Source organism: Crocodylus porosus, unplaced genomic scaffold, assembly GCF_001723895.1.
Source record: "Crocodylus porosus isolate Cpor-Errol unplaced genomic scaffold, CroPor_comp1, whole genome shotgun sequence".
Taxonomy (NCBI): Eukaryota; Metazoa; Chordata; order Crocodylia; family Crocodylidae; genus Crocodylus; species Crocodylus porosus.
In genome coordinates, this window is record NW_017728906.1 from 171,473,476 (window position 1) to 171,498,820 (window position 25,345).

The 25,345-nt window shown below is 44.7% G+C and overlaps 1 protein-coding gene across 2 annotated transcripts in view; it reads left to right on the forward strand.

The window, feature by feature from the left end:
* The window catches only part of CRYL1 (crystallin lambda 1), an 87,551-nt gene that overhangs the window by 37,265 nt on the left and 24,941 nt on the right, over nt 1-25,345 (forward strand). For both annotated transcript variants that reach the window (XM_019530192.1, XM_019530191.1), the window contains exons 4-5: nt 6,301-6,462; nt 9,797-9,991. In XM_019530192.1, coding sequence (XP_019385737.1) covers nt 6,301-6,462; nt 9,797-9,991 — 357 coding nt within the window. The remainder of the gene's footprint in view (nt 1-6,300; nt 6,463-9,796; nt 9,992-25,345) is intronic.

The window sequence follows — 25,345 nt, forward strand, 5'->3', positions numbered from 1 at the left end:
GGGCTGGACTCGATGATCTCCCGACGTCCCTTCCAGCCCTAATGTCTATGAAATCTGTGAAATAGTGGGGGACTGGTGCGTACGAGAACATCATGATGTCATCTGCGAGGCTTGGGCTGCCATGTAGGGGAGGAATGGAGCCGGAGATAGTGCCCCCTAGCAGAAAATGGGCAGCCTCCTGCTTAATTACATCTATTAATTAATCAATTAAGACCATGGTGTGGCAGGCAAGAAAGTGGGCAGTTAGCCCAAGAACAGGTGGGTGGGCCACGCGGTGATTGGCCCTGCTAGGCCCCCTGTTACAGTAACCACTGGAGGAGCACTCTAGGTTTGATATTTAGAAGTGCTGAGCACCAGCCCTTCAAATTGAAAGTCAGTGGGAGCTGCGAGTCCTCTGTGCTGTTTGAAACTGGTCCTCAGGCCCCCCCCACCCCAGCATGCTATAAAAACTCCACGGTCCACCTATGCTGCAGCAACTGTTTTTCTGTATGTCCAGTAGATTTAAAACTGTTTTAAATTAATAGTTATACAGTTATTTTCCATTTTCCTAATTTTTATGTATTTAATGATTATTTTTGATTTGCTTATTCAGTGTGAAACTTGTTGCTGATGCTGAGCAAGTCAGAGCTCCCCCTGTCCCATTTGCTCACCAGGATGCAGGTCCAGCTGCAGCTGTCCCCTTTTCCCCCTTCCCCCTCCCGCTCCTTTGTGGTACTGAGCTGGTGCCCTGCCCCTGCCCCCATTGGTGATGCATAGTGGGTCAGCCGTGCACTCCCTGGAAGTGCCAGCCATGAAACTGGAAGTGCTGGTGGAAATGCACTTCCTGTTTTGCTGCTGGCTTGGTGATTGGCCACTGGGAGAAGCGCCCCCAACCCCGTTGGCGATCTGGTGCCCCGTCTGACTGGGGAGCCACGAGTTGCCCATGCCTGCCCCTGCCCATGCTGTTGCCCCTCACTCCCAACTGACAGCCCCCTTCACTTACAACGCACAGCCCCCTACTCCCCCAGCCATGTTGGTGCCTTTCACTCCCAACCCCCAACCCCTCATCCCTGGTAGTGGCTCTCACTTCCAACCTGCAGCACCCCACCAGCCCCATCCCAGCCCTGCTAATGCCCTTACTCCTGACTTGCTGTCCCCTATCACCAGTTCCCTGCTCCCCGCCAGTGTGTAGGGCAGGGGGGAGGATGTGTGGAGCAGGGGGAGCATGGCCCAGGTGCTTCTACTCTCCTCAGGCCACCTACGCTGCCAACCCACCCCACCCCACCTCCCTTCCAGCAGCACAGGAGAAGTGAGGGTAGTGTGCCCCCTTCCTCCCCCCATCCATTACTACTCCTGCTGCTTATACCAGGGTAGGTGCTGGGATCCTGGTGGTTGCGGCAATGAGTCTTTTTGTCCATCTGGTCCCACTCACTGGCATATGGGCTCATCCTGCTGGGGTTTTGTGCTAGGTGAGTGGCAGCAGAGAAACTTCATCAGGCAGCACCCAGCTCTGGGCAGCGCCCAGCCCCAGGCAGCCCCGATTGCGGTGTGGGCCGCATTTCTCCTTGGGATTGGCGAGCAGCTGGCACTTGTCATGATACAGTGGGGGTGCAGGCAGCCTCCAGGCAGGGGTAGAGTATGGTGCTGTGGCAGGCGACGCCTCATGAGAAGGTGCACTTGAAGAGCTTGCTGGACTGCTGCACTGACAGCACTGTGCACTGCCCTGCCTGCCTCTGCAGCTTGCGTAGTGCTGGACTAAGCCAGCAGAAGCCCAGCACAAAGAGTGCCAAGGCTGAGCCCCCTGCCTGGAAACAGCGGGCACCCAAGCACTGCTCTCCTGCCTCCTCGTCTCAGGTGCAGATCCCTTGAAACCTGCTTGCAGCCCTATGGGGGGGCCATGGGCTCTTGGTTGAGAAGTGCTGTTCTAGAGTATAGCACAGGGGTTTTCAACCTTTTTTTAGTCTAAGTACCCCCAGTGGCTGGATGCCAAGCAGGGGTGGCTGGGGAGCTAGTGCTTGGCCACATGCCGAGTGGTAGGTGGGACATGGCTGGAAACAGAGCAGGGAGGCAGGGTCAGTGTGCAGGCAGTCAGAGACAAAACGCTGCTGTCTCCCAGGAGCAGGGCCAGGGTGGGGTGGGGAAGGTCACCGGGCTGGGGTGAAGGCAGCAGCGTCCTTCTGCAGGGTGGGGAAGCTCACCAGGCTGGTGTGTGGTGGCAGCCACTGCCGTGTGCAAGCTTCTCTGCCTTGTAGAGGAGCACCGCTGCCCTCACCCCAGCTCAGTGAGCTTCCCTGGCCCTGCTCCTGGGAGGCAGCGGCACTCTGTCCCTGCCTGTCCACGCATACTCCCTACGACCGGTCCAAGTACTCCCAGTGGTACATGTGCCCCTGGTTGACAACCCCTGCTATAGCAGGATCAAAATGATAAATTATTTGGGGTTGCTTTGTTTTTTATGTATATATTACATATGCACTCATCTAGTACAATAACGTCTTCTGTACTGGCTGGGGATTCTTGGTGTTGCAGTAAACAGAAAAATTAAATACTAATACTAATAAATAGTAGTATGTGCATAGAGGAAACAACAGTTTTGAAGTATACAGGTGTATTTAAACATGAAAATCTAGTTGGAGAGACTCAAATATTGTAAAAGCAGTGAAAGACTTATTTTAGCAGGTTAAGTTTTACTAAATATAAATGTTATGATCTCCCTGCAAAAAAAGCTACTGTAAGAGGTTTTGAAATAACTATGATGGTTAGCTAGAAAGAAAATAATAATGTGGGAGAATTTTTTTTTGTTTGCCATGTATTATAAAGAATTAATCTACTACAGGATGACGGCATAGTAGTAATAATCTATAGCATTTACATATTATTAGAAATTAACTTGGGCTAGACCCATATATTTCTCATGGGTATTTAAGTTCCACAAAAATGATGTAAATTGACCCTACTGCTGCAGTTGCAAAGTCACTTAGATACCTAGAATTGTCAGCACTTTCACTTTGGCCTAAAATCTTCTCTGAGCTAGACTTCATCTTCTGCATGTACTCAGAAGTGATCCAGATCAAGCACTGAGTTGTCTAAGCCCTGTCTAAGCTCCATTCTGATCCATATTGAAGCTAGGACATTCTTGAAGCCAACCTATATTCTCCAATCTATTAAACATCCACAGAACATACCTAACACTTGACACGGACAACACAGAGTTCAGTTCAAAGCCCAGCACCCATAGTGACTTCCATTCTTGAGCACGGCTGGTGTGGAGGCTCTGGTGCCATCCACATGGGTACAGTAATTCTTAGATCTGTGGTCTGGTAACCTGAATTGGAGCCTTTTAGCATTTGTCTTCTTTTGGCCTTTTTGTAGGCCTGTGTTAGCACCTTGTCTATCTTCTTTCTTCTGGCTCTGGTGACCATTGTCTTCATGTTCCTGTACTGCCATGTCTTGGACTCTTGTGCATTCTTATTATAGTGAACTTTCCTGAGGGCCTGCTACCTTTCTGCTTTGCCCCCAGAGCCGCATGAGCATATCTGTGACCCTGCAGTTCAAGCCACACCAAGTAGGCTTTCTTGCACAGTTGATGGATAACATGGTAGGTAGCCTTTGACATGGGTGATGCAAGTGAGCAGCTAAGATGTTTGATCCTTGAACCATCTGAGGATATAAAAGAAGAACCTAACTGTATACCAGCATTTCAACACAGAGGTGATATCTAGTTATCATACACCCAAAGCAGGAGTGGCCACACAGGTAAACAGAGCAACCAGATCAGAGGAGTGTGCAAAATCTGGAGGTAAAAAAACTCCCTTCTTCCAGCAGATTTACCTTGATTCAGAGGGTTTCCTCAAGAGACTGAATTAACTCTTTCTGGAATTAGAGCAGCCAGATTTAGATGGAGGTCACTTGTTTGTGTATCTATGGCCTACCTTGAGAATATTCTAATGCAGACCCATTGAAAAATAGTTTGAATTTTCTATTTAACATTTGCAGAGAGTAAGCATTAAAAGAACTTCTGTTGCACACAGGTTACTGTTGTTGAAAACCAATGAATTGGCATGTTCTAATCAGGCTGTTACGAAAGATGTTTATAATAAAGTTAATTAAGTCAAAAGTTAGGGTATAATAACCTTATTCAGGTGTTAGAGCCTTGGAATAATGGTGTACTGTTTGCTGCAAATGAGAAGTGTGATTGTCTCCAAAAAAAGGACACAGGAATATACAGTGTCACTTAAAATGCATTCAGATTCATTCCAACCTTGTTGCACTATTTCAGAAAGTACATGATAGTCTTAATACTGTATTTTATCTGCTTATTGTTTGATCTCCTTTTTCTCAGAGTAAACAGAATAGCTTCAGACCAGTCCAAGCTTCATAACTGACAGCAAATGAAGTTCCTGATTTAGTAGATTGTTTAGAGCTTAATTTCCCTTGTGTTCTTTGGGGAGTTAGTGCCCCTGACTGGAAAATAATGTTGTGCTCAACAAAGACAGTAACTTTGTTGCACTGGTCCAACAAATGGAATACAATTGTGACACTATAAAAGAAACTTCAAGCAAATGATCCATTCAGGAGCCTTACATAATCATAGCAGGTTTGGGTTTCCTGCAGTTTTGAGCTTTACCTCTTTTGATTATCATACGATCTGAAAAAAGGCGTAGAGTTTCAGGTGGAGTGGCTCACAATAAACCTATTCAGGGCAACTCTCTTTTATTAGTTTGAACTGTATCTACAAAGTTCTCTTCATCTGTGGCTTTATTAAAAGAAACTATTTAAACTTGACCAACTTGCCAGGATCCAGGAGTTACAAGCAGAGTATCGTCTTGTTTTAGATAAGGGGATTTAGTACATTGGGCTTTGTCTCCAGTTCTTAAATGACCCTGTTTATCTCTTCTGAATTGTGGAGCTTTTAAGACTTAAACCTCAGTAAAATTCCACACAACGTGGTTTTTATAACAAATTTGGAATTATTTTTAACTTGCTTATGTCCAGTTTGGTGGGGGTCCCCTTTATCCTAAAGCACTCTAACAGCATAGTTGATCAGAGGTCATAAAAAACAAACATGAGTTTCCATTCTCAACCCTTCTCATAACTTAGCAGTGTTGATGGGCTGTGGCTGAGGGCTGGGGTGACGTGGGTGCTAAGCTATATGGTGGACAGCTCAGAGTTTGCAAGTTTGAAGCCACAGAAGAAGTGCTTACAGTGCGGCCCTATCAGATTCTAGCGAATCTGAGAATTCTGCTAAATACCTTGTCATGAGGACATGAAAAAGGAAGAATAGGCTGTAATTGGAAGAGATGACGGAAGTGTTATCTGTGTTTTGCTGTTAAGGGAATGGACTAGCCTGATGTAATTGAAGTTCACGATGTCTAGACCCTTGCCTGCTTCTGTACATTCAACAATGACTATAGTCTGTGGAAAAGCATACAGCTTTCCCCTGGCTTCACTTAGCAAGGAGATTATACTCTTTCCTATTGTATGTGGTTTCCATCACAGTTATCCTCCATGACTTTGTTACTTTGGGGATGGATAACTGCTGTGTTCTCTACCTGAGGCTGCACTTGGGAACCTTTTAAGAACTTCACTGATTGTGGAATGTCGCTGCTTGCCCATTTACTGGACTTTCACACTTATGCTCCATAGATTGTGCTAGTTTCCAGCTATACACCAGGAATATTCAAACCAGTGTTTGACTTTGACTTACAGTGCATCTTAGGGTTTGGAGACTTCTCTTTTTGACTGTTGAAATCAGCTGGAGCACTTGATATGACAGTCCCTAGTTTTGCATGTCTGGGGGCTACTGACAAGCATTTCCAATGAAGAATCCACAACTATGAACTTTTTTCCACTTCTTTAATACTACAGTTCCTACATTTATTTACCTTTTAAGGACATAGAGATGCTTATCTATTCATTTACCTCTTGTCTCAATGTGAAAATACACCAGTATACCCATAGCTGAATATGTTTCATGATAGCTCTGCCTGTCAGACTCTCCCAGGTGAAAAATATGTGCATGAATATACATGACTTTATTCACTACTAATTATTTTACTTTGAAATAATTATTCTGCCATAGCTATACCAATTGGCTTACATGTGTGGACATACTCTTAAGCCTTTTCTGAGTTGAGCTCAGGAAAGTTCTCTGCGTGTTGGGAGAAATATAGGTTTTGGGGGGCAGATTATGGTTGGCACGTTAATCTAGAAAGATTTGTGTGGGTACCTAACTCTTCTTAGTAGATTTACCAAAACTTAAAATAAAGTATTGGTAATTAACATTAAAAAGAAGATTGCTAACTATCGTACATTTTATTGCAGGAATGTACCCCGGAAAACCTAGAATTGAAAAAGAAGATTTTTGGTCAGTTAGATCTTATGGTCAATGATGATGTCGTCATAAGCAGCTCGACTTCCTGTCTTTTACCTACCAAATTGTTCACTGGCCTTAAACACGTTAAGCAGTGTATCGTGGCACACCCTGTAAGTAGTCTAACATATTTTGTTCTTTGCTTCAATGGCCTATAAGTTTAAACTGAGTCTTAGTTTTAATGACTCTGTCCTGCAGAAGGAAAGAAAAGAAGTGTTTGAGTACTGAATGTTATGCAATAGGATCATGAAGCACTGGTTGGTTTTTTTTTTTGGTTTTTTTTTATTGGGCTAGTTCTCCTCTTCCTCTTACCTTAGTGGGGATGGGAGAAGTGGGAGACATGCAATATATCAGTCTGGGCAGTCATCAGGGATGTCAGAATGGAGCACTACCTTTGCTTTAAGGTTTCTCTTACACCTGTTGTTCAGCATGAAGTACACTGTGGAATTAATAAAATGCTCAGTGCCAAAGGCTAGGTCTACCCTGCTTTGTGGTAAGCCTAGGAATGCTGCCAACAAGTGTCCCCACCCATTGACTCACACTCTGTGTAGGGCTCAGAAATTAAGTAGTGTAGGCTGGTTTGACATTGTCTTGAGCACGTGCCCAGAGCCACCGTAGAGCTCCAACTCGGGCATGCTTACCCCTAAACCAACTGCACTGCCTAATTTATGGGCATTGTGGCGTGCTGAACGGCAGTGCATCATCAGGCTATGCTTCTGATGGTACTCCCCTGCTCACTATGAAGGCAGTGAAGATATGTGCCGCACCCCTTGTAGCCAGGCTTGATATAACATCCTTCTAATCAGCTTTGTCCCTGTCTGTTCTTTTAATTCTGACCTTTTTCTGGTGTAACAAAGTTCAACCCCAAAGCCAGAGTCTGGAGGGTTGTAGCCTTTGTCTTGGATTCAGAAGTGCTTGGCCTCTATGTACGGGGTCACTACTTCCCCTTTTAGGGAACGGGGACCCACAGAGCCCTTCTCCTTTATTGGCTCCAGTCCAGTTACTTCTGTTAAGCAAAAAAGAGAGGATATATTTTTCCCCTGAGCTGCTTCCTGACTTCTGCTCATCAGGCTCTCTATACATTGTTCCCTCACAGTTTCCTCCTATTCTGTGAGTTTTTCTGCTTGTCCATCGTGTTCTGCCTGGACTGTACTCTGTTAAAGAAGCTGATTCCAATGGGCTCATTGTCACAGCTGAGGAAGTAATTCCCCTAATTAGCTGTTTTTAGTCATGATGTGCAGTGATTGTTCTTGAGCCAAAAGCATTATTGTGCTTTTTGCTGGCACTTTGTTCAAAAGTGATTTCTGCACTCTGTCTTGGGCCATTTTCCTCATGAAATCTCAATATAACAAAAAATTGAGTGAAGCCAGGGGATCTTTTCTGTTGTCTTTTTCTGTATCTGCCATTGTTATATAGCATTTTCATTGCAATGCTCTCCTTTTTTAATGTGTGCATTACTGATATCTTGAGCAAAGGAAAGGACAAGGCAGAGGAGAGGCAGAATGAGCATGAAGTATCTTGGGAAGCAGGTTTATATAAAAGGGACAGTTGCAACCAGTGGTTTAAATACAACAGGGAAATAAAACACAAAAGTTTTCAACTCTGGCAGAGATGCCATTTTGTGTTTTCTGGGAAGGGAGGCAGTTAAATGTTAAGCAGGCAGAGAGACCCCTGGCTCCACTCAGTGTGACGGCAAACAGCTGACACACAAAGAGGAGTTTTAAATCCCACTTTTCAGGGTGATTGTGATACAGTGTATAGATTCATAGATGTGGGGTTGGAAGGGACCTCAGTAGGTCATCAGGTCCGACCCCCTGCCCTGGGCAGGAAAGAGTGCTGGGGTCAGACAACCCCAGCAAGGTGCTTGTTCAGTCTCCCCTTGAAGTCCCCCAAGGCAGGGGAGAGCACCACCTTCCTTGGAAGCCTATTCCAGATTCTGGCAACCCTTACTGTGAAGACGTTCTTTCTAATGTCCAACCTAAATCTGCTGTCCATCAATTTGTGGCCATTATTCCTAGTTACTCCAGGGGATGCCCTAGTAAATAGAGCATATCCTATTCCATGCTGCCATGAATGACACGTGCCTCTGGCGGCTGGGGGGGCTCGGTGGTGGCGGGAGCACAGTGGTGGTAAGTAGGGGAGCTCCCGCAGACACGGCTGGCACTGTCGGCAGTGGGGAAGGCAGGGGTGGTGAGTGCTGACCAGGGGTTGGCAACCACCCACAGATGCTGCCAGCGGTGTCAGTGGCGGGGTGGCGAGCAGTTACCACCCACCTTTTTTAGGGGGTGCACTGCCACACTGAGGGGGTGCATGTACACCTGTGTGCACCCCCTGTGTGTTACCCCTGTCTGCCCTCCCATCATGAATTTATAGGCAGCCACAAGTTCACCTCTCAGCCTTCTCTTGCAAAGGCTGAAGAGATGGTCCCTCAGTCTCTCCTTGTAGGACCTTGCCTGCAGGCCTCTGACCCTATGAGTGGCCCTCCTCTGAACCCTCTCAAGATTCTCTGCATCCCTCTTGAAGTGTGGCACCCAAAACTGGACACAGTACTCCAACTGTGGCCTGACCAATGCTGCATAAGAAGGAAGTATTACCTCCCTGGACCTGTTTGTCATGCATCTGCTAATGCATGATAAAGTGCAGTTAGCCTTCTTGATCACTTTGTCACATTGATGACTCATGTTCATCTCGGAGTCAACTATGACTCCCAAGATCCCTTTCCACTGCTGTGCTGCTGAGAAGGTCCTTCCCCAGCCTGTAAGTGTGTTGGTGGTTCTTGTTGCTCAGGTGCAGCATTTTGCATATGTCTTTGTTGAACTGAAGACAAGTTTGATACATAATACTTACTGGTACATACTACTTACTGAAGAAGAGGCCATTTCAGGCTGGCGGCTGATATTGTGGTACAACATAGCATATTCACTGTGGTTGTCTGCCTGAGGTTTTTGTGTAATATTCATATCTGTAGACTGGTACAGTTAGGCATAAAAGAGACTGACTAGGGGGTGGGTGGTCATGGAGTCTAGACCATGCTATTGCAGGCAAATCACATTGCAGTTCCCTTCATCCGTTTAGCAAAGTTCATCTTTAAAACTAGTGAGGCATTTTGATCCCACTGCCTCTTTTTCAAATGGTTCATAATAAGGGTGCACTGATAAAGATTTTTGGGGCTGATACCAATAGCTGATTTTTAAAGAGGCATATTGGCCACTACTGATCCGATTTCTGATATGCAGCCCAGCAGCTTGAAGAACAGTGTCCAGCTGGTAAGTCTGTAGTGGAAGGGGAGAGAGAAGGGAAGAGGGGTGGGGGGGCCAGATCAAGGTCTCTTTGGTGAGGGAGGGAGTGGGGGGAGAATGTGAAAAGCAGAATTCTTTAAATGAAATTGATTGTACTAAAAGTGTATGAATGAATGATTTTTTTTGTTTGTTTGTTTTTCTTGTCAAGGTAAATCCACCCTATTTTGTGCCATTGGTTGAACTCGTTCCCCATCCAGAAACAGATCCTTCTACAGTAGAGAAGACATATGCTCTGATGAAAAAGATTGGACAGTCCCCAGTCAAATTAACCAGAGAGACTGATGGATTTGTTCTGAATCGTCTTCAATATGCTGTTATTAGTGAAGCTTGGAGACTGGTGGGCGTATGTATCATTTTTTAGTTTGTATATGTATATACTGCTGGCTTTATAGGCACAACAAAAACAATATGGTAGCACTTATATTTTCTTTAGCTTTTTATCTACTTAAAGCCTTCACCCCTTAGATTACATAAAAATAAAAATAGGCATACAAATTACAAGAATAAGAGATTTTTGACATCGACTACTGAAGACAAAGAAAAGCTACATATTATCATAGCTAAACAAGACATACTAGAACTGTTCCAAAATACTGTTGGCTTCAGCTGAGCCAAAAGATTGAGGTTAAAAGGTCAGAAATCAAAATATCAGGTTGTCTCCTTTCATTTCTTGTTATGTGAAGAATGTTATTGGCATAGTTTACTCCATGGAAGGGCAGGGGAAATCATATTTTAAATAGAAATCCATTGCCTTTCAAGAATTCTTCTCTTAGATTCAATAGCTATTTGATATTGTTTATTGTTATATAAAGGGAGATTTCTCCTATTGCCCATTCAGCCTTCCAACTCATAATCATCTGTTTGTAACACAGCAGCTTTTCCCACAGCAACATGTTCTGTGCCACAAAGTAGAACCTTTCATCAGGAAGAGATGAATTATGAGTCCACTGTTATTTTGGGAGACTGAATGAGTAGGGCCTGTTTCTTTTGTTGAACATAATGTTTTCAAACTGTTTAAATATTTTAAAACACCCTTTACACAGGAGTCTCAACCCTCAGATTAAAAGGAAAAAAAGAAAAAGAGTTGTAGTAAATAAATGCATATTTACAAAGCAGCTCTCACTCTCTAGAATCTCAAAGCACTTTACAAATTTTATCTTTACAGGACTCACTTTGTCATGCACAGCTGAAATAAGAATTAAATTCTCTGTTGCAATGCTATATGGGTACAGCGTAGGGAAAGAATACTGCTGTGAGAATATTGTATCCCATTTAAACTATATTATGAATTGGAGACTAATTTTGAATAACCTTCATATATTTTTTTTACAAAATGTCCCCTTTAAAAACCCCAACAACAAACAAACCAGGAAACAGAACTGTTTTTGGGGTTTTTTTTCATAAATGAATAAATGAGGCAAAAAGTTTTGAATAGTGGCAAAATGGTTCTTGAAGTTCAGAATATTTCATTCATTCTTAGTTCAAGCAGAAACAGTGTAACAAGGCCTTCTAATTGCCAGTTACTGTGGCACAGGTTCTTCTCAGGTATGTTATTTTATCTTGCCTAACACACAAGGCGGACAATCTGATGAGAGGAAAATGACAACAGCGCACCAAATCGAAAGTGAATTTGTTAAATCGTTAGTTTTAAAAGAGTATGCCTTTACAAGTGTAGCTGATAGAGGTGAGAAATCATAGGGTGCATCCACGCATACAAGCATGTTCACTTGCAGCAGCTCAAATAAAAGTGGTACAAATTTGAGCTGAGGCTTTTTGCCTCAGGAAGCATGCCTGGACATGTACTTTGGTGTGAGGCAAATTGTGCCATGTGGGGCAAAATAACCCTGCTTGCCTCCTCCTGGAATTGCAGCCAGGGAGAGCTAAAGCCTGGGGCCAGTGCCTGTGCTGACCCCAGCACTATAAAAAGCTGCTTTGGCAAGTAGCTCAGGGCTGCTTGCTCTCAGGAGCTTCTGGAAACTGGCCAGTTGGTACGTGGGGACACTACCCTTTGTGCCACCTGGACTGCTGAAGCAGCCCTGGGAGTTCCCTGTACCCTCTACCCACTGCAGCAGTCTGGCAGTGAGAGCTGCTGCCTGGCTGTGACCTGAGACCACATGCTGTCGCAAGTGGCAACAAGGCTGCATGCCTGCCAGACCCAGATGGAGACTGCACAGCCAGTAGAGGCATCTGCTTCTTTGGGCCAGCTGCCAGTGGGCTGTGACTGCACAGTTGCCTTTGTGCAGCACTACTGCCTTGTGTGTGCCTGCCTGGCCATCTGGGCAGCTACACAATAAAACATTGCCCAAGTGATCTGTCTCTGTCTCTGGTGGTCTTCTGTTTTAACTGTTGAGGAACATAGATTTTGGGATATTTTTAAAGAGTGAATTTGGGATTGTTTGTTTTTGCAGGTCTTAAATAGGGAACACCGGAATTCCTGCTAGGGAGGCAAGTGGCAGGACCCAGGCAGAAGACCCTGCTCAGAGCTGGCACCTGGGACCCAGCTGGAGGTGGCTGACCTTCTGGCCACTTGGGGCCAGGAAGACATGCTTTGACAGTTCAAAGCAGGCCCCTCACTCTCAACCCACAACTTACCTCCCCGCTCCATTCTCCTTATTCCTGCTTCACAGGGCCAGGAATGTGGGTGAGGGGGGTGTGGGTGGATTGTGGGGAGAGTGTAGGTGTGGAGGAGGCTATGAGATGGGGCTGCTGTCCCCTGCAGGGTACCGTCTTCCTGCACAACTCATGGACTGCCCCCTCACAGGGACCACATGCCCCCCACAGGGGTCACAGGAGCTGAGACCTGGGCTCCGCATCCAATAAGTAAGGGGTGGAGGGAGCTGGAGGAGCGCCCCTGCTCAGCCCCCTGCTCAGCTGCAGCCTCCTTACTTGACTGGATGGTGGCTGGCTGTGGCCTGCTTGTTTGCCCCCTCCCCCGCCTAGCTGCAGGCCCCCCGCATGCTCCCTGGCTGGCTCCAACCCCTCACCCCTGCAGCTTACCAGCAATAGCAGCTGTGCTTATGTTGTAGCCCGCCTGCATGGTGGGGGGGCAGCGTGGCTTGGCCCCAACTGCCAGGTATCTATGTGGCCTCTACAACAGCGTGCTGTAGCCCGCTTTGGTGCAGCATGGGACTGTGTGCTTTTGGGCAACTCTGGGCTGTCACTTAGGGCTGTGTGCTGATTGCGGGGACCACCAGCCACTTCAGCCTGGGTCCTATGCCCACAGAAGTGACCAAGAGCAATGCCATTTGGAGCTCACACTACTTTTGGTAGGGCCACCCATGGCGATAAGGGCTTTGAGATGCTACAAGAAGCACGTGCACGCTCATGTGGATGTGCCCATAAAGTTGGAGAAAGCTACAGAGAGGACGAGAAAAGGAAGCATAGTGACAGGGAAGCATTCACCTCTTTCGTGGATTCTAAATATCCATGCAGAAAATTTGAGAGGAGGAGGAGGAAGAGAAGCCATTGTGTCAGAGTCCATGGCTCTGAGCTGTTTATTTCAGATGCTTTCAACAAGTTTTGGAAAAATAAGGAATTACACACCCAGAGGACACCCAGAGGATTCTTTAAGGCAAATCCTGGCAGTTAGAGAGTTGCTGTAAATGGGAAGAGCTCTACAGGCAGAATGCTTTGGGCAGGAATGGGACAGTGGGATTCCCAGTTCAGCATACTTCTGTGTTGCTAACTCCTGCTGTGTTTTCACAAGGAGTGTGATGTCTAATGTTTTTCTTGTAAGCCTCAACTCTGGAAGTTGTGGTTTAGGGCGAAAGCTTGACAGCGTGAGTCCCAAAAGGTTCAAAAACCAGAAGGCAAAATTAAAAAACCCAAATCCACCAGTTTTATGATCTTTGGACATCTGAATTATTTCAATGCTTAGGGCTGGCAAAATTACCACTTCTTTATAATGGAAGGTTGTATACTTCCCCAAAATGTACTGCCTAGCTCCGGCTGGTAGGCAGGAGTGTGGGGCATGCCACTGAACCTGGCCACCAACTGCCAAGACCATGTGGGCCCGACTGTGCATTGGAGTCCCCACGCTAAAACATGCCATGCACACAGTCAGGTCCAAAAGCCCTGTAGCGATGGAGGATTGGTGACAGGAGTAGGGCTGGGATACCTGGAGCCAAGAAATTGTAGACCATTGCACATTTGCTGCCTGTTGCACCTGTGTCTTGGGTGTCTTTTGGCAGGGGTGTCCTTTGGCAGTGGCATCTGTGACTGAGCAGCCCTTTTTAGGATATCCTCTGCTTGCCCTGATAGGGAGGGGGCTAGAAAAGGTGTCCCCAGAATAGTCTCTCTCATTGCTCCTGGCTGGGAAACTGCACTCAGTGGGATCACTGTTTCTGCAGTTGAAATAAGAATATAGACTTCAGAACCTGTAATGTGAAAACCCAAAGAATGATTGCCTGGAAAGACGAACTGTCATCGGGGCTTGGGAGCTAGCAAGGCACAACACTGACATCGCTGCTCTCAGCAAAACCCAGCTTGCTGGGGAGGGACAGCTGCAGGAGGTCAGCAGAGGGTATACCTTCTGGAAAGGGAAACCAGACCGTGACCCCCCTATCCACAGAGTTGGTTTCACCATCAGAAACAAGATTGCAGACATGCTCCCCGATCTTCCTTTGGGTGTCAATGAAAGGCTGATGACCCTTTGGCACCTCAGCCAAAACCAACATGCCACATATGTTCCAACTCTGGATTCCAATGAGGAAGTCAAGGAAATGTTCTACTCCGATCAACAACACCCTTGCCTCCATCCCCAGGGATGACAAGGTCATTCTCATGGGCAACTTCAATGCCTGGGTTGGATGTGACCATGAAGTCTGGAGTGGAACCATCAGCAAGAATGGCTGGGGAAGGCTAAAGCCAATGGTATCCTGCTTCTGACCAAATGTGCCCAACATAATCTTCTGCTAGAAAGACTGACTCAAGACCATGTGGAGGCATCAGAGGTCAGAGCGCTGGCACCTTTTGGACTACGTTGTCTGAGGTAGAGACCTGAGGGATGTGCTTGTCACGAGGGCCAGGAAGGGATCTGAAGACTGCTGGACAGACCACCGACTTATGCGCTCAGTGATGAACATCCGCCTGGTGCCAAGACACTGGAAGACCCAGAAGGCTGCCTGGAGATGGCTGACAGCTCTGAAGGATCCTGGACAGCAGGAGGAGTTCCAGGCCCAGTTGTACAGTGTACTGGAGCAAGTCCCTACTGTTGGTGACATCTCCATCCAGGCACACTGGGAGCAATTCAAGTCCACTGTTCAAGACACCTGTGCCCAGACTATTGGGTTTGCATTGCAGTGGAACCAGGACTGGTTTGATGCCAATGATGCTCAGATTCGTGATCTCCTTGAACGAAAGCATGATGCCTTCATCTCCTGGCAAAGCCATTCAAACTCAGCAAGACAGCAGTAGCACTACCTGAAGGCTGAGGTCAAGCAACACATCCATGACACGAAGAACAACTGGTAGGTGGAGAAGACATGCGTGATCCAGGACTACACTGACCAGCATGACATGGGTGACTTCTTCCAGGCTACCAAATCAACCTATGGACCTTGCTCCATTGGACAAAACCCCCTCTGATCACAGGTCAGCTCCTGGCTCCTCAAGGATGATGACGCCATCTGTCTGCGTGGAAGGAGTACCTCAAACTCCTCCTTAACCGGGAGTCCATTGTATCGGAAGAGACCCTCCAAGCAGTCCCACAACGTCCTGTGGTGGATTTCCTTGGTAAGGCACCAACCATCGGAGAGCTGAAGCGGACCATCCAACAGATGAAAACCAAAAAAGCCTGTGGGCCAGATGGTATACCCACAGAGGTCTACCATGCTGGCAGCTTCTGGCTCACATTATGACTTCACCAGCTTATCTTCTGCCTTTGGGACAAAGAATGCAACCATCGTGACCATCTACAAGAAGGGGGACAAATCTGACTGTGGGAACTACAGGGGGATTTCCCTCCTGTCCATTGCGGGTAAGATCTTGGCTTGCATCCTCATGAACTGCCTTTGTTCCATCACCGAGGAGATCCTTCCGGAAACCCAGTGCAGCTTCCAAGCATCCTGGGGCACTGTGGACATGGATCTGCCTGGCAATAAAAACCAAGAAAAATGTCAGGAGCAAAGGTCAAGAACTGTTTCGTGCCTTCATTGACCTGAACAAGGCATTTGACTCCTTAAACAGTGAAGCTCTGTGGATCATCCTTCAACGCCTTGGCTACCTGCTGAAGCTTGTCACCATGCTGAGATTCCTGCATAATGATATGACTGCCACTGTCCTGAGTGGATGATCTGAAACCGACACCTGCATCCAGAATGGGGTCAAACAAGGTTGTGTGATCACCCCCCACCCTGTTCACCATCTACCTGACCGTCGTCATCATCTACCTTATCCAAGATGATGTACTATCTGGCATCAGTATCCAGTATTGACTGGATGGGAAGCTTTTCAATCTTGGGTGCTTCTGGGCAAAAACAAAAAACTTACCACCAAGAACATCCATGACCTTCAGTTTGCAGATGACTGCTGCATGATGGCTCATTGTTGGGGAATAGTTCTGGGACCGCGGTCGGTACTGCCTCCCCGCCTCGGGACCGCCCACTGGATGTCAAGGAGCGACTCACCACTGGTTGGGCGTTCATACGTGTCTGTCTCGCCTGCCATGACTTTGGTGATTCGGATTGGTCCAGTTGGTCCAGCGCGTACAGTCCAAAAATGAGACTCCTTCGCTCCTGGGGTCCTGGGTTAATGAGGGCTCCGCCATCCCTACACCCTCGCCTGATCCACCAGGTGTGTGACCGTCCAGCTGGACCGGTCATTCATTAGGATGGTCCATAATGTAAAGACACATAAGATGAAGCCAACGGAAAAGCCATGGCCAAGGTCACCTAGGGCGTGCCACCAACTTCAACCCTCAGCCGGCTTTCCCCGGTGCTCTCCTGTCTGCCGGAGGGTGGGGAACCCCCTTCCACCCTGCAATGGGCTGCTCCACCCACACTAAAAAATGGTGGTTGCTGTTATTTTGGGTATTACCCTGATACAACTTTTATAGGCATTTTCCAAATACAACAATCCCTTATTGTAAGCAGTCCAAAAAGGCACCATGTAAAGGGTGATGACAGGCGGTTCCTAAATTGTCTTTTAGAAGCAGCACAACTACCAGTCAGTGCTCCTCTTTTGATCTGGATCCATCCTAAACACCTGTATCATCGGCCACCTTCACTTGGATCACTCATATATAGATGTACTGTGAGAGATGTAATCCTTCAAAACAACCTGAGCTAAGAGGGATGCATTTGAGAGGCTAACCTGAAACAGTTGCTCAGAAGAGCAGTTTCAAACCTCTGTCAGAGGGCAAGAAAAAAACAAGTCAGACTAAGTTGGCTTTGATAATCTGCAACTAACTGGCTCAAAGATAGGAAGCAAGAAGTGGGTATAAATGCTCAGTTCTGGCAGCTGAGGGATATTAGTAGAGGGGTTTCTCCAAGGGTCTGTACCATTTAACATATAAATGATTTAGAAGAGGGGGAGAGGGAATTGTGAGGTGACTACAGTTGCAGATGATACCAAATTATTTAGCTGGTAAATAAAGCTGACTGTGAGGTCTGGTTTCAGGAGGATCTCATAAAATTGAATGAATGGGCTACAAAATGGTAGATGCCAAGTGGTGCATATAGGAAGGAATAACCCAAGATGCACATAAACACAATGATGGGCTCTGTATTTGTTGTTATTATGCAAGAAATACCTTGGAATTATTAGACATTTATACACATACTTTTTGGTCCTGCAAAACACCAGAGATCTGTCACTTCAGAGCAGACTCGGTTAAATGAGCATGCTCTGTACACAAGCTGACATGCACTGCACTGTGTCGCATGCAGCTGAAATGCACACCAGCACGCAGAAAATAGCAGCGGTACACTTGTGAACTAAAGCAATGTAAAAGGCTGGCCAACTCAGGGCCAAGTTACCACATTGATCACTTGCCTGTCTCGGGGCTAACACCCACCTAGCCCACCTGCCATGCCTGGATGGTAACAAATATCAGAGATGTTTCTATGGTGGGAGGCTGCCCATTACCAGGCCCTATACACGCTCCAACCTCCCCTTAATGTGTCCCAAGCCTCGCAGGTGTTATTACTGTTATCAACCCTATACAACCCCTGGCGCTGAGCTCTCTGGCTCCTGTCTCTCGGCACCACACAGGCACAGAGTTCTCTAGTACCTGTGCCTCTTTCCTGGGAGCCTGGCTCTGCGTCCCTGTGGCTGCACCTTTCTGGCAGTATGGGCTCGTTGTGCCCCCTCTCCAGGCACTAATGAGGCCTCCAAAACCTCCCTTTATAGCCTTGTCCCAATCCTCCAGGAGTAAACTAAGCCCCTGGGCTATGATTGAAACACTAGCAATGCCAGCAATGCTGTGTCCCTTTAAGGGGGCAGACTTCCACCTCAGGGCAACATGCCCTAACCTAAGTACCTGGGAGACTCCCTGGAGTCATGCAGCACTTGGTTCACCAAGCTGGCAATACCAGGTCTCAAATAGCTTCAGCAGGCGGAAAGAGGGTGTGTTTGTATGCCCCAGCCCTGGGCTTATGTGCCCCAAACCCTGCCTCCTCCTGGTCAGTGGCTTGATCAGGTGCTGCCCATTTACCTCCTTAGGTTGTTACCCCGGCAACCTATAGCTGTGAAGCTGTACTTAGCCTGCAGAGCTCCCTGGCCAGCTTGCTTCAGCTCTAAGGAGCAGACACACCTTAGTGCCCTGCTACAAGCACCTTCTTTGTGTTTTAGTTCAAAAGTGCGCCGCCACCATTTTCTCAATGCTGATGTGCATTTCTCTACTTTTACAAGTATAAGCGTCGCAGCACTGGGCACTTTTCAGATAACCCGGTGCTGCGGCGTGTGCATGTGTGAAAATGCCAACAGGAAATAGTTATCCAAGAAAATCAGCCTACTGTTCAGCAACAGTTCAAAAAAGCAAATAGAATGTTAGGAATTATTAAGAATGGAATAAAAAAATGGGAAATGTCATGGCACTAAATAAATCTGTGCTCTACTCACACCTCAAATACTGCATGCAGTTCTCATTCCCTACCTCCAGATGGATATTAGAACTAGAAGAGGTACAGAGAAGGTCAGCAGGAAGTAAAAGGGGCACGGAGAGGCTTCTGTACAAGGAAAGACTGGATAAGTTAGGAATTTTCAGTTTTAAAAAAAGACAACTTATGCAGTATATGATAGAGAGCTGGTGTGATGAAAGTAAACAATTTACTATTTACTTTCTCTTACAATCCTAGAACTAAGGGAAATGCAATGAAATTATTAAGAAGCAGCTTTAAACAAAACAAAAAGGAAGTTCTTTTGGTTATACTCTCTAATTAACTCGAGCTCATTTCCCCAAGGTATTGTAGAGAGTGACACTTTTATCATGTTCAAAAGAGGACTAGACAAATCAGTGGATATCCATTTGTGATACTACATACAATCCTTAGTGGTGCACCTACAAATTAGGACTGAATGCTGGAAACTGTAAGGGTAGATGAGAGGAAATGGGTAAATTTGGATTGGCCTTGCATAAATATTCTTCTCCCTTAGCATCTACTCATGACCATTGTAAGAAATAGGCAACTGGACTAGATGGACCTGTGGTGGGCTAGATGACTCAGTATGGCACTTCTTATATTAGAACGGGCAATTATTTTGGGCAGAGGGCTGAGTTTTGGCAAGCCATTGGGGGCTGCATGACAGGCAGCCAGAGGCAAATAAATATTAATTTTCTAAATTTTTTTAGGGGCCCTGTGGGCCGGATAGAATGGCCTGGCGGGCCGCATCTTGCCCACCCCTGTCTTATATGCACATTTTTTTCCTGATTCCCATAACAATTAGCAGATTTTACCCCTTTCTTATAGTAATTGTTTCAGATTACCAAATGCAAAACTCAGTGCTTTTCTCCCCAAAACTTGCACCTTTGAAACTTCAGTGCATGTATTTTTTCCCCATTGATTTCTCACCATCCAAATTTCTGACCACTGAGACATTCAAAAGACATGAGGAGAATTTGTGATGACTGGTAAATAGAACTGAAGGCATTTGTTCTTGGAGCAAATGAGCATACTTTTCTCACACTTAATCCCTAGATAGCACATCACTGGAGCGCAGTTACTAGTACAGAGGCAATGATCAGTGTTGCCATGCAAATTTCTCTATTAGACTGTATCTGTGGCCAAAGTAGTTCTCCAAGAGCACTTCTGTGGAAAGGATTAGCACAGACTGAATCCCTTTTACAATGATTAATGGCTCTCCAAAGGAACTACAAGTTTAGAATTCTGTGGGCAACATTTGTAGCCCACAGTAAACTAATACCACACTTTTTAAGGTACAGCTGACTTTATAGCAGCAGATGAGGGGCAGTAGTTTTACTGACCTGCCTGTAAAAGTAAGTATGTATGGAACTGGCTTGTTTACAAGTGTGTTTGGTGCTTGAGTACATAAGTTATCCATTGTTGATGGAGTGTGTGTACTCTATCAAAATTCCTGTCAGTTGGTAGCATACAGAGGATTTAGATACTATGGTAATGACAGCCAGATTCATACCTAGATTGCTACTTCATGTCGACTAAGGTCTTGAGTTAACTTGAAGAACATGTTAATGGTCCACAAAATGTTATGAATTCAAAAACTTTAAAATGGATAGTTTGCCTTTCCAGTCTGTGAGGATAAAGCCTCTGTTGGGATGTGAGGTTAGGCCAAGTTTCTGTTCAGAACATTTCCTAGGAACCAGTAATGCTGGTTGGGGGACCAGTTTTTTTGCCATCTTTATACTAGCCAAGGTGTTACTGCATACATAGTTACGCCAACAATAGAGTGCTTATATGTATATGTTCTCACTACTAATCTGGGGCACGTAGGTACATGTATGTATAATTTTATTAAGAAAACCTGATTTAGTATAGATTAAACCTTAGATTCAAAAGCTGTATCTTTTATTAATAAATATAAAGGGCAGTTTCCAATAAATCCCAACTGCCACACCGAGGCAAGACTGCCATAGGGAGTTAATTTGTAATATGTCAGATCTAAATGAAGAGATGTAGGCCATTTCCAGGCTGTAAAAAGTTTGTTTCTGATAGGTCCTACGGGTCATGGTAAATCTCAAGCCAAGCATTTGTAACAGTAGCTCTTCAGCACCTATTACTTTCCAGGCTCCAGATTTATTAACAATGGTCCTTTGAAAATCTCTGGTGTATTTTTGCCATATTTGTTCTGTAAGAGTCAAGTTCCAGTTGTCTGTCTGTCTTTTTTTACACACCTTACCATTTGGGAGCCTTCTATGAGAGGTTAACACAGAAGTATTGCTAGTCTAGCAAACTTAAAATTTTGGTTGAGATTTTTATAGATGCATGCAGCTTTTATGTAACATTAAACACAACTAAAATTCAAGTCACCATGAATTTGAGAAGGTTATTATGGGAAGGTGAAACAGAAGAGCCTGATTTCAGTGACCTCCACCTGGGTCTTCATCCCATACCCTATCCTCAAATTGCAATGTTAAATTATTATTTATTTTTTTAATAAAGGAACTAATGAAATGAATCTGAAACAATACACCTAACACAAATATTTCCTAAGCATAAACTTTATTCTTTTTTCATTGTCATCTCTTGCAGTGTTATGCCTAATTTAAATTTGGGACAGGGACTCATCAGTTTTATTCATCAGTAAAATACCATGTACATCCCTCATTTTGTATGACTAACAGTTCCTTTGTATGGTAGCATGGGACTGTACTGCAAAAGAAACTCTTCAAATCAAGCAATTGGGCTCTGTCTTGTTCAAAAGATATTTAGTAGAGTTATGGGGCATGCCATTTTCCTTGTATGACAGGCATTAATGTTTATTACAATATGAGATTGGAGACAGTTTGGTCTTTTTGGGGGGTTTCCAGGACTACTCCTTCCATTGCTCAATAGCCAAGAACTTAATTGGAAGAAATTTTATTCTGGATCCCATATTGGTATTTGGGAACAAATTGTATGATATGATCATAGAGGTTGAGAGGAGAAATAAGAACTTTTTTTCTGTGACCTAATGTTACTATATTTCCAGAAACAGTAGAATTCCCAATTAGAACCATTTAGAAGTTGAATATATTTCTTAGGATTCTGTATTTTTTCTCTCCATCAGCCATTTTATTGTATTGGGGCAGTTTCATTGTATTTTCTATTTAAAAACGAGTTTTCTAGTGTCTGATGCCAAAAAGAAAAGAAAGGAAGAACTGGCAAGCTCCTTGTTCGGTCTTTTGTTACTGCCTTTCACAAATACAGACCAGTATTTGTGACTGTGGGTTAGATCATAGCAACCAGGTGTACTGGCCTCACTCCCTGGGCTTTGTCCCTTACCCATCTCAGATGACTAGCTTGGCATTGCTTGAGTACTGGCAAGTCTGTACTTCTGTAATGACAATTATTATTTTAACTGTTTGATAGAGTTACCCAGATTCAAGATAGTGGTTTTACTGATTTGTTTGGAAAGCTATTCCATGTCAAATGTAGGGCAATGAACAGTGGTTCAGAGATGCCTGTGGGAGAAATAGACAAATAGATATTTGAAGTTAGTGTTGCAGTGGAAGTAGGTAGAAGGAGGAGCAATGCAGTAGAAGAGTAAGGAATAAGAGTGGTACAGAGCCTTCAAGATAAAGATGCATTGAGATGAAATGGGAAATGGGGGAGTGATTGGAGGGACCAAGGATAAGAGTAACGTGCTCCATCCGGATGAGTGGACAGAAAGACAGTCATAGCAACCATGTTTTGGATGGATTTGATGGAGGTAATAGATTATGGGAAAGCAGACAAGGATCTTGGAGTAGTCAAGCTGAGAGGCGATCAGGTCCGAAAGCGTGTTAGTGATGTTCAGAGAGAAAGGACTGGATCTTGAATGTGGGGGAAGTAACAGTAGATTTGGACATAGCCCATTCATTTGGGACCAGAGAGGATGGAGACAGGCAAAACTCATGAGTACAGGCCTGAATGACCAGGAGGATGGTGATTATGTCAACAAAGAGAGTAGTTGGTATGGTTTGAAAGTAAACACAAGATTGAGTTTTGGCTATGTAGAGGTTAAGCTCCTATCAAAGATATGAGGCTGGATGTGGTGGAATGGAGGGGTATGAAGGTAGAATTGTAAATTATAGGTGTAAACGTGGTAAAAGCCATGAAAATGCATCAGATTCACAGGGGAAAGGAAGTGTTGCAGAGAGCAGATCTGGGGTTCTAAGATACAATGCTGTGAGACCTTCACAAGTCCTATGAAGCGGAAGAATGACTCCTGTACTGAGACACTGAAGAAACTTAAAGAGGTCAGAGTTGACTTGTGAAAGGACAGTGGCAGCATAAGGAGCTTAACATTTAAACAAGGAGGATCTAATTAATTGTGTCAGAAGCAGCCTAAAGGTTGAGGATGGAGCAAAAGACCTGAGAATTAGAGATTCTGATGAAAGTGGGATCAAACTGTCTCACTGCCAGTTGAAGCCACATGATGCAGGCTCATTGCCAGCTCCAGGAGAACGGGAAGTTAAGTGTAGCTTGACTTCATCTTCCCTTGGCATCATTGCTCAGCAGAGCAGAGGGGGAGTATGTCTTTGGGAAGTGTGTGCTCCACACCCAAGCATTATGGGACTGGGTTGGGAGTTCCTTGCTGTAAACACCAGTCATTTAGAAAATATCTTGCTGATTACAGCCCCTCATCCTGCTGAGTCATTCCACTTGCTTAAAATCTCTTTAACATATATGGTAGGAGGATTATTTCTCAAGGAGGAAATGCAGGTTCCTTATTTGTTTGTCTTTGTTCTCTGGAGAAGAGATAAATCTAAGAGTCAAAAGACTTCCTTTAAGAAGCTCTGTCTGGCAGCAGGGAAGAAAATATTTTTCCTGTGTACAACTGGGTTTTTTACTAAGGTAATATAATAGCTCTACAGAAGGAATCTGTCATGCATCTAACTGGAAAGCCATCTAGCTCTGTTTTCAACATTTTTAACTGGATGAGACTTGTCTTTAGGTTCAGCTTTTGGTCACAAAGTCTGTGGAGGATATGGACTGTGAACAGAGCAGTAGTTCCATGATGTCAGTATTTTTGCTCTATCGAAGCCAGCATTGGATCTGCTATATCTAAGGCATCAGAGAGATTTGATTTATTTCTTATTTGAAAAATAATGTATAGAGATTTAGAGCTGTTCTGAGAAACCTCACTGATGCTGGAGTAAAAACACTATCTTAATGATTTTTAATTAAAAATTTAAAAACCTTTTAATTAATCAAAACTCCATATATTGTTATACCATTGCCATTTGTTACATTTGTGTCTAAAGTCATCTTCCATTAACACACTCTGTTTTGGGCTGTTTAAAATGGCTACAGGTAATTTCCCTAGGTTGCAAAATGCAGAATTTCTATTGAGCATTATAAGTGTTTAATAAAAGTTTAATTTTGAAATGTGTTTCCACTCTGCTCTAGAACTGAAAGATGGCATGTGATTCTGGTACTAGTCTGGGGCTTGGTCTATACAATCAAGTTTTGCCAGCAAAGCTATGAGAGCAAAGAGGGATTCATTTTCTTTAAATCATACTCCTATCCAACATATTTATGCCAGCAAATCCCATGATATGGATATGGCTATGCTGATAGAATAATCTTTCCCCTAAGTTATGCCATTTGTGGAGATGGTGAAGGACAGAACTCCTTCAGTCAGCAGGTGCTGCATTACCACTAGAGGGCTCTGCCAACACAGCCAAAGAGGCCCTCTAATATTGTGCCATATGACTCAAAAGACCTTCATTCTGTTCCTACCTCTGCTATAGACTTCCTGAGTGATCTTAGGCAACTTATTTCATTGCATCTCAGCTCCCTCTCTGTGAAAAGGAGGTACTAATTCTTCCTTTGTCCCATGATTGCTGTTACATCTAATTATACTTTTCAGCACTATAGGTTACTTTTGTGCCAAGCACAGTCAAAACAATGATTTAGTTAGGCCTCTCTGCTTTCCTGCAAAATGAAGTTGTGTTTATTGCTGTTTCCTAGAGTGCCTTGGTGGAGTTAACAAGCCCTATGTAAAAGAGAATCAGCTAGGCTTACTTACCATATTTTCCAATGTATAGAATACAATTTTTTTTCTGAAAAAAGAAAGCTAAAATTAGGGTGGTCTTATACACTGAAGCTATGTAAAAAATTGAAATAATTTTAATAAAAGTTGGCCAAAACTCAGTAAAATTTAGTTAAAACCTTTTCCCACAATTTTATCTTTTTTTGAGGGTGTGTCTTGTACATCACAAAATGTAGGAACATTTTCCAAATGTAATCTGCTAACAGATTAAAATTTGGGATTTAGGTTTTATCAGGGTTCCTTTTAAAGTAGTAAAGATGAAATAGACAAAATCTGCATTTCTCTGTTCTCAGTGAGAGCTTGTTGTTCTAATGCATGGGAAATCTAGGTTTGGATGTCCATTGGTATGTGTCAGTGGCAGCATTTTATAGAGGAGATGCTAGGTTAGCACCCTGTTCAGTAGATGCTGTGATGGGTGAGCACACTGTTGTAGCCCTGTGGGGGGGGCTGCATGAAATTTCTGCTGGTGAAACTCAAACAGTGACAGAATCCCAACACTCATCACAGGGCAGCTGTTGTTGGCTCTCATTCTACGACAGGGGCG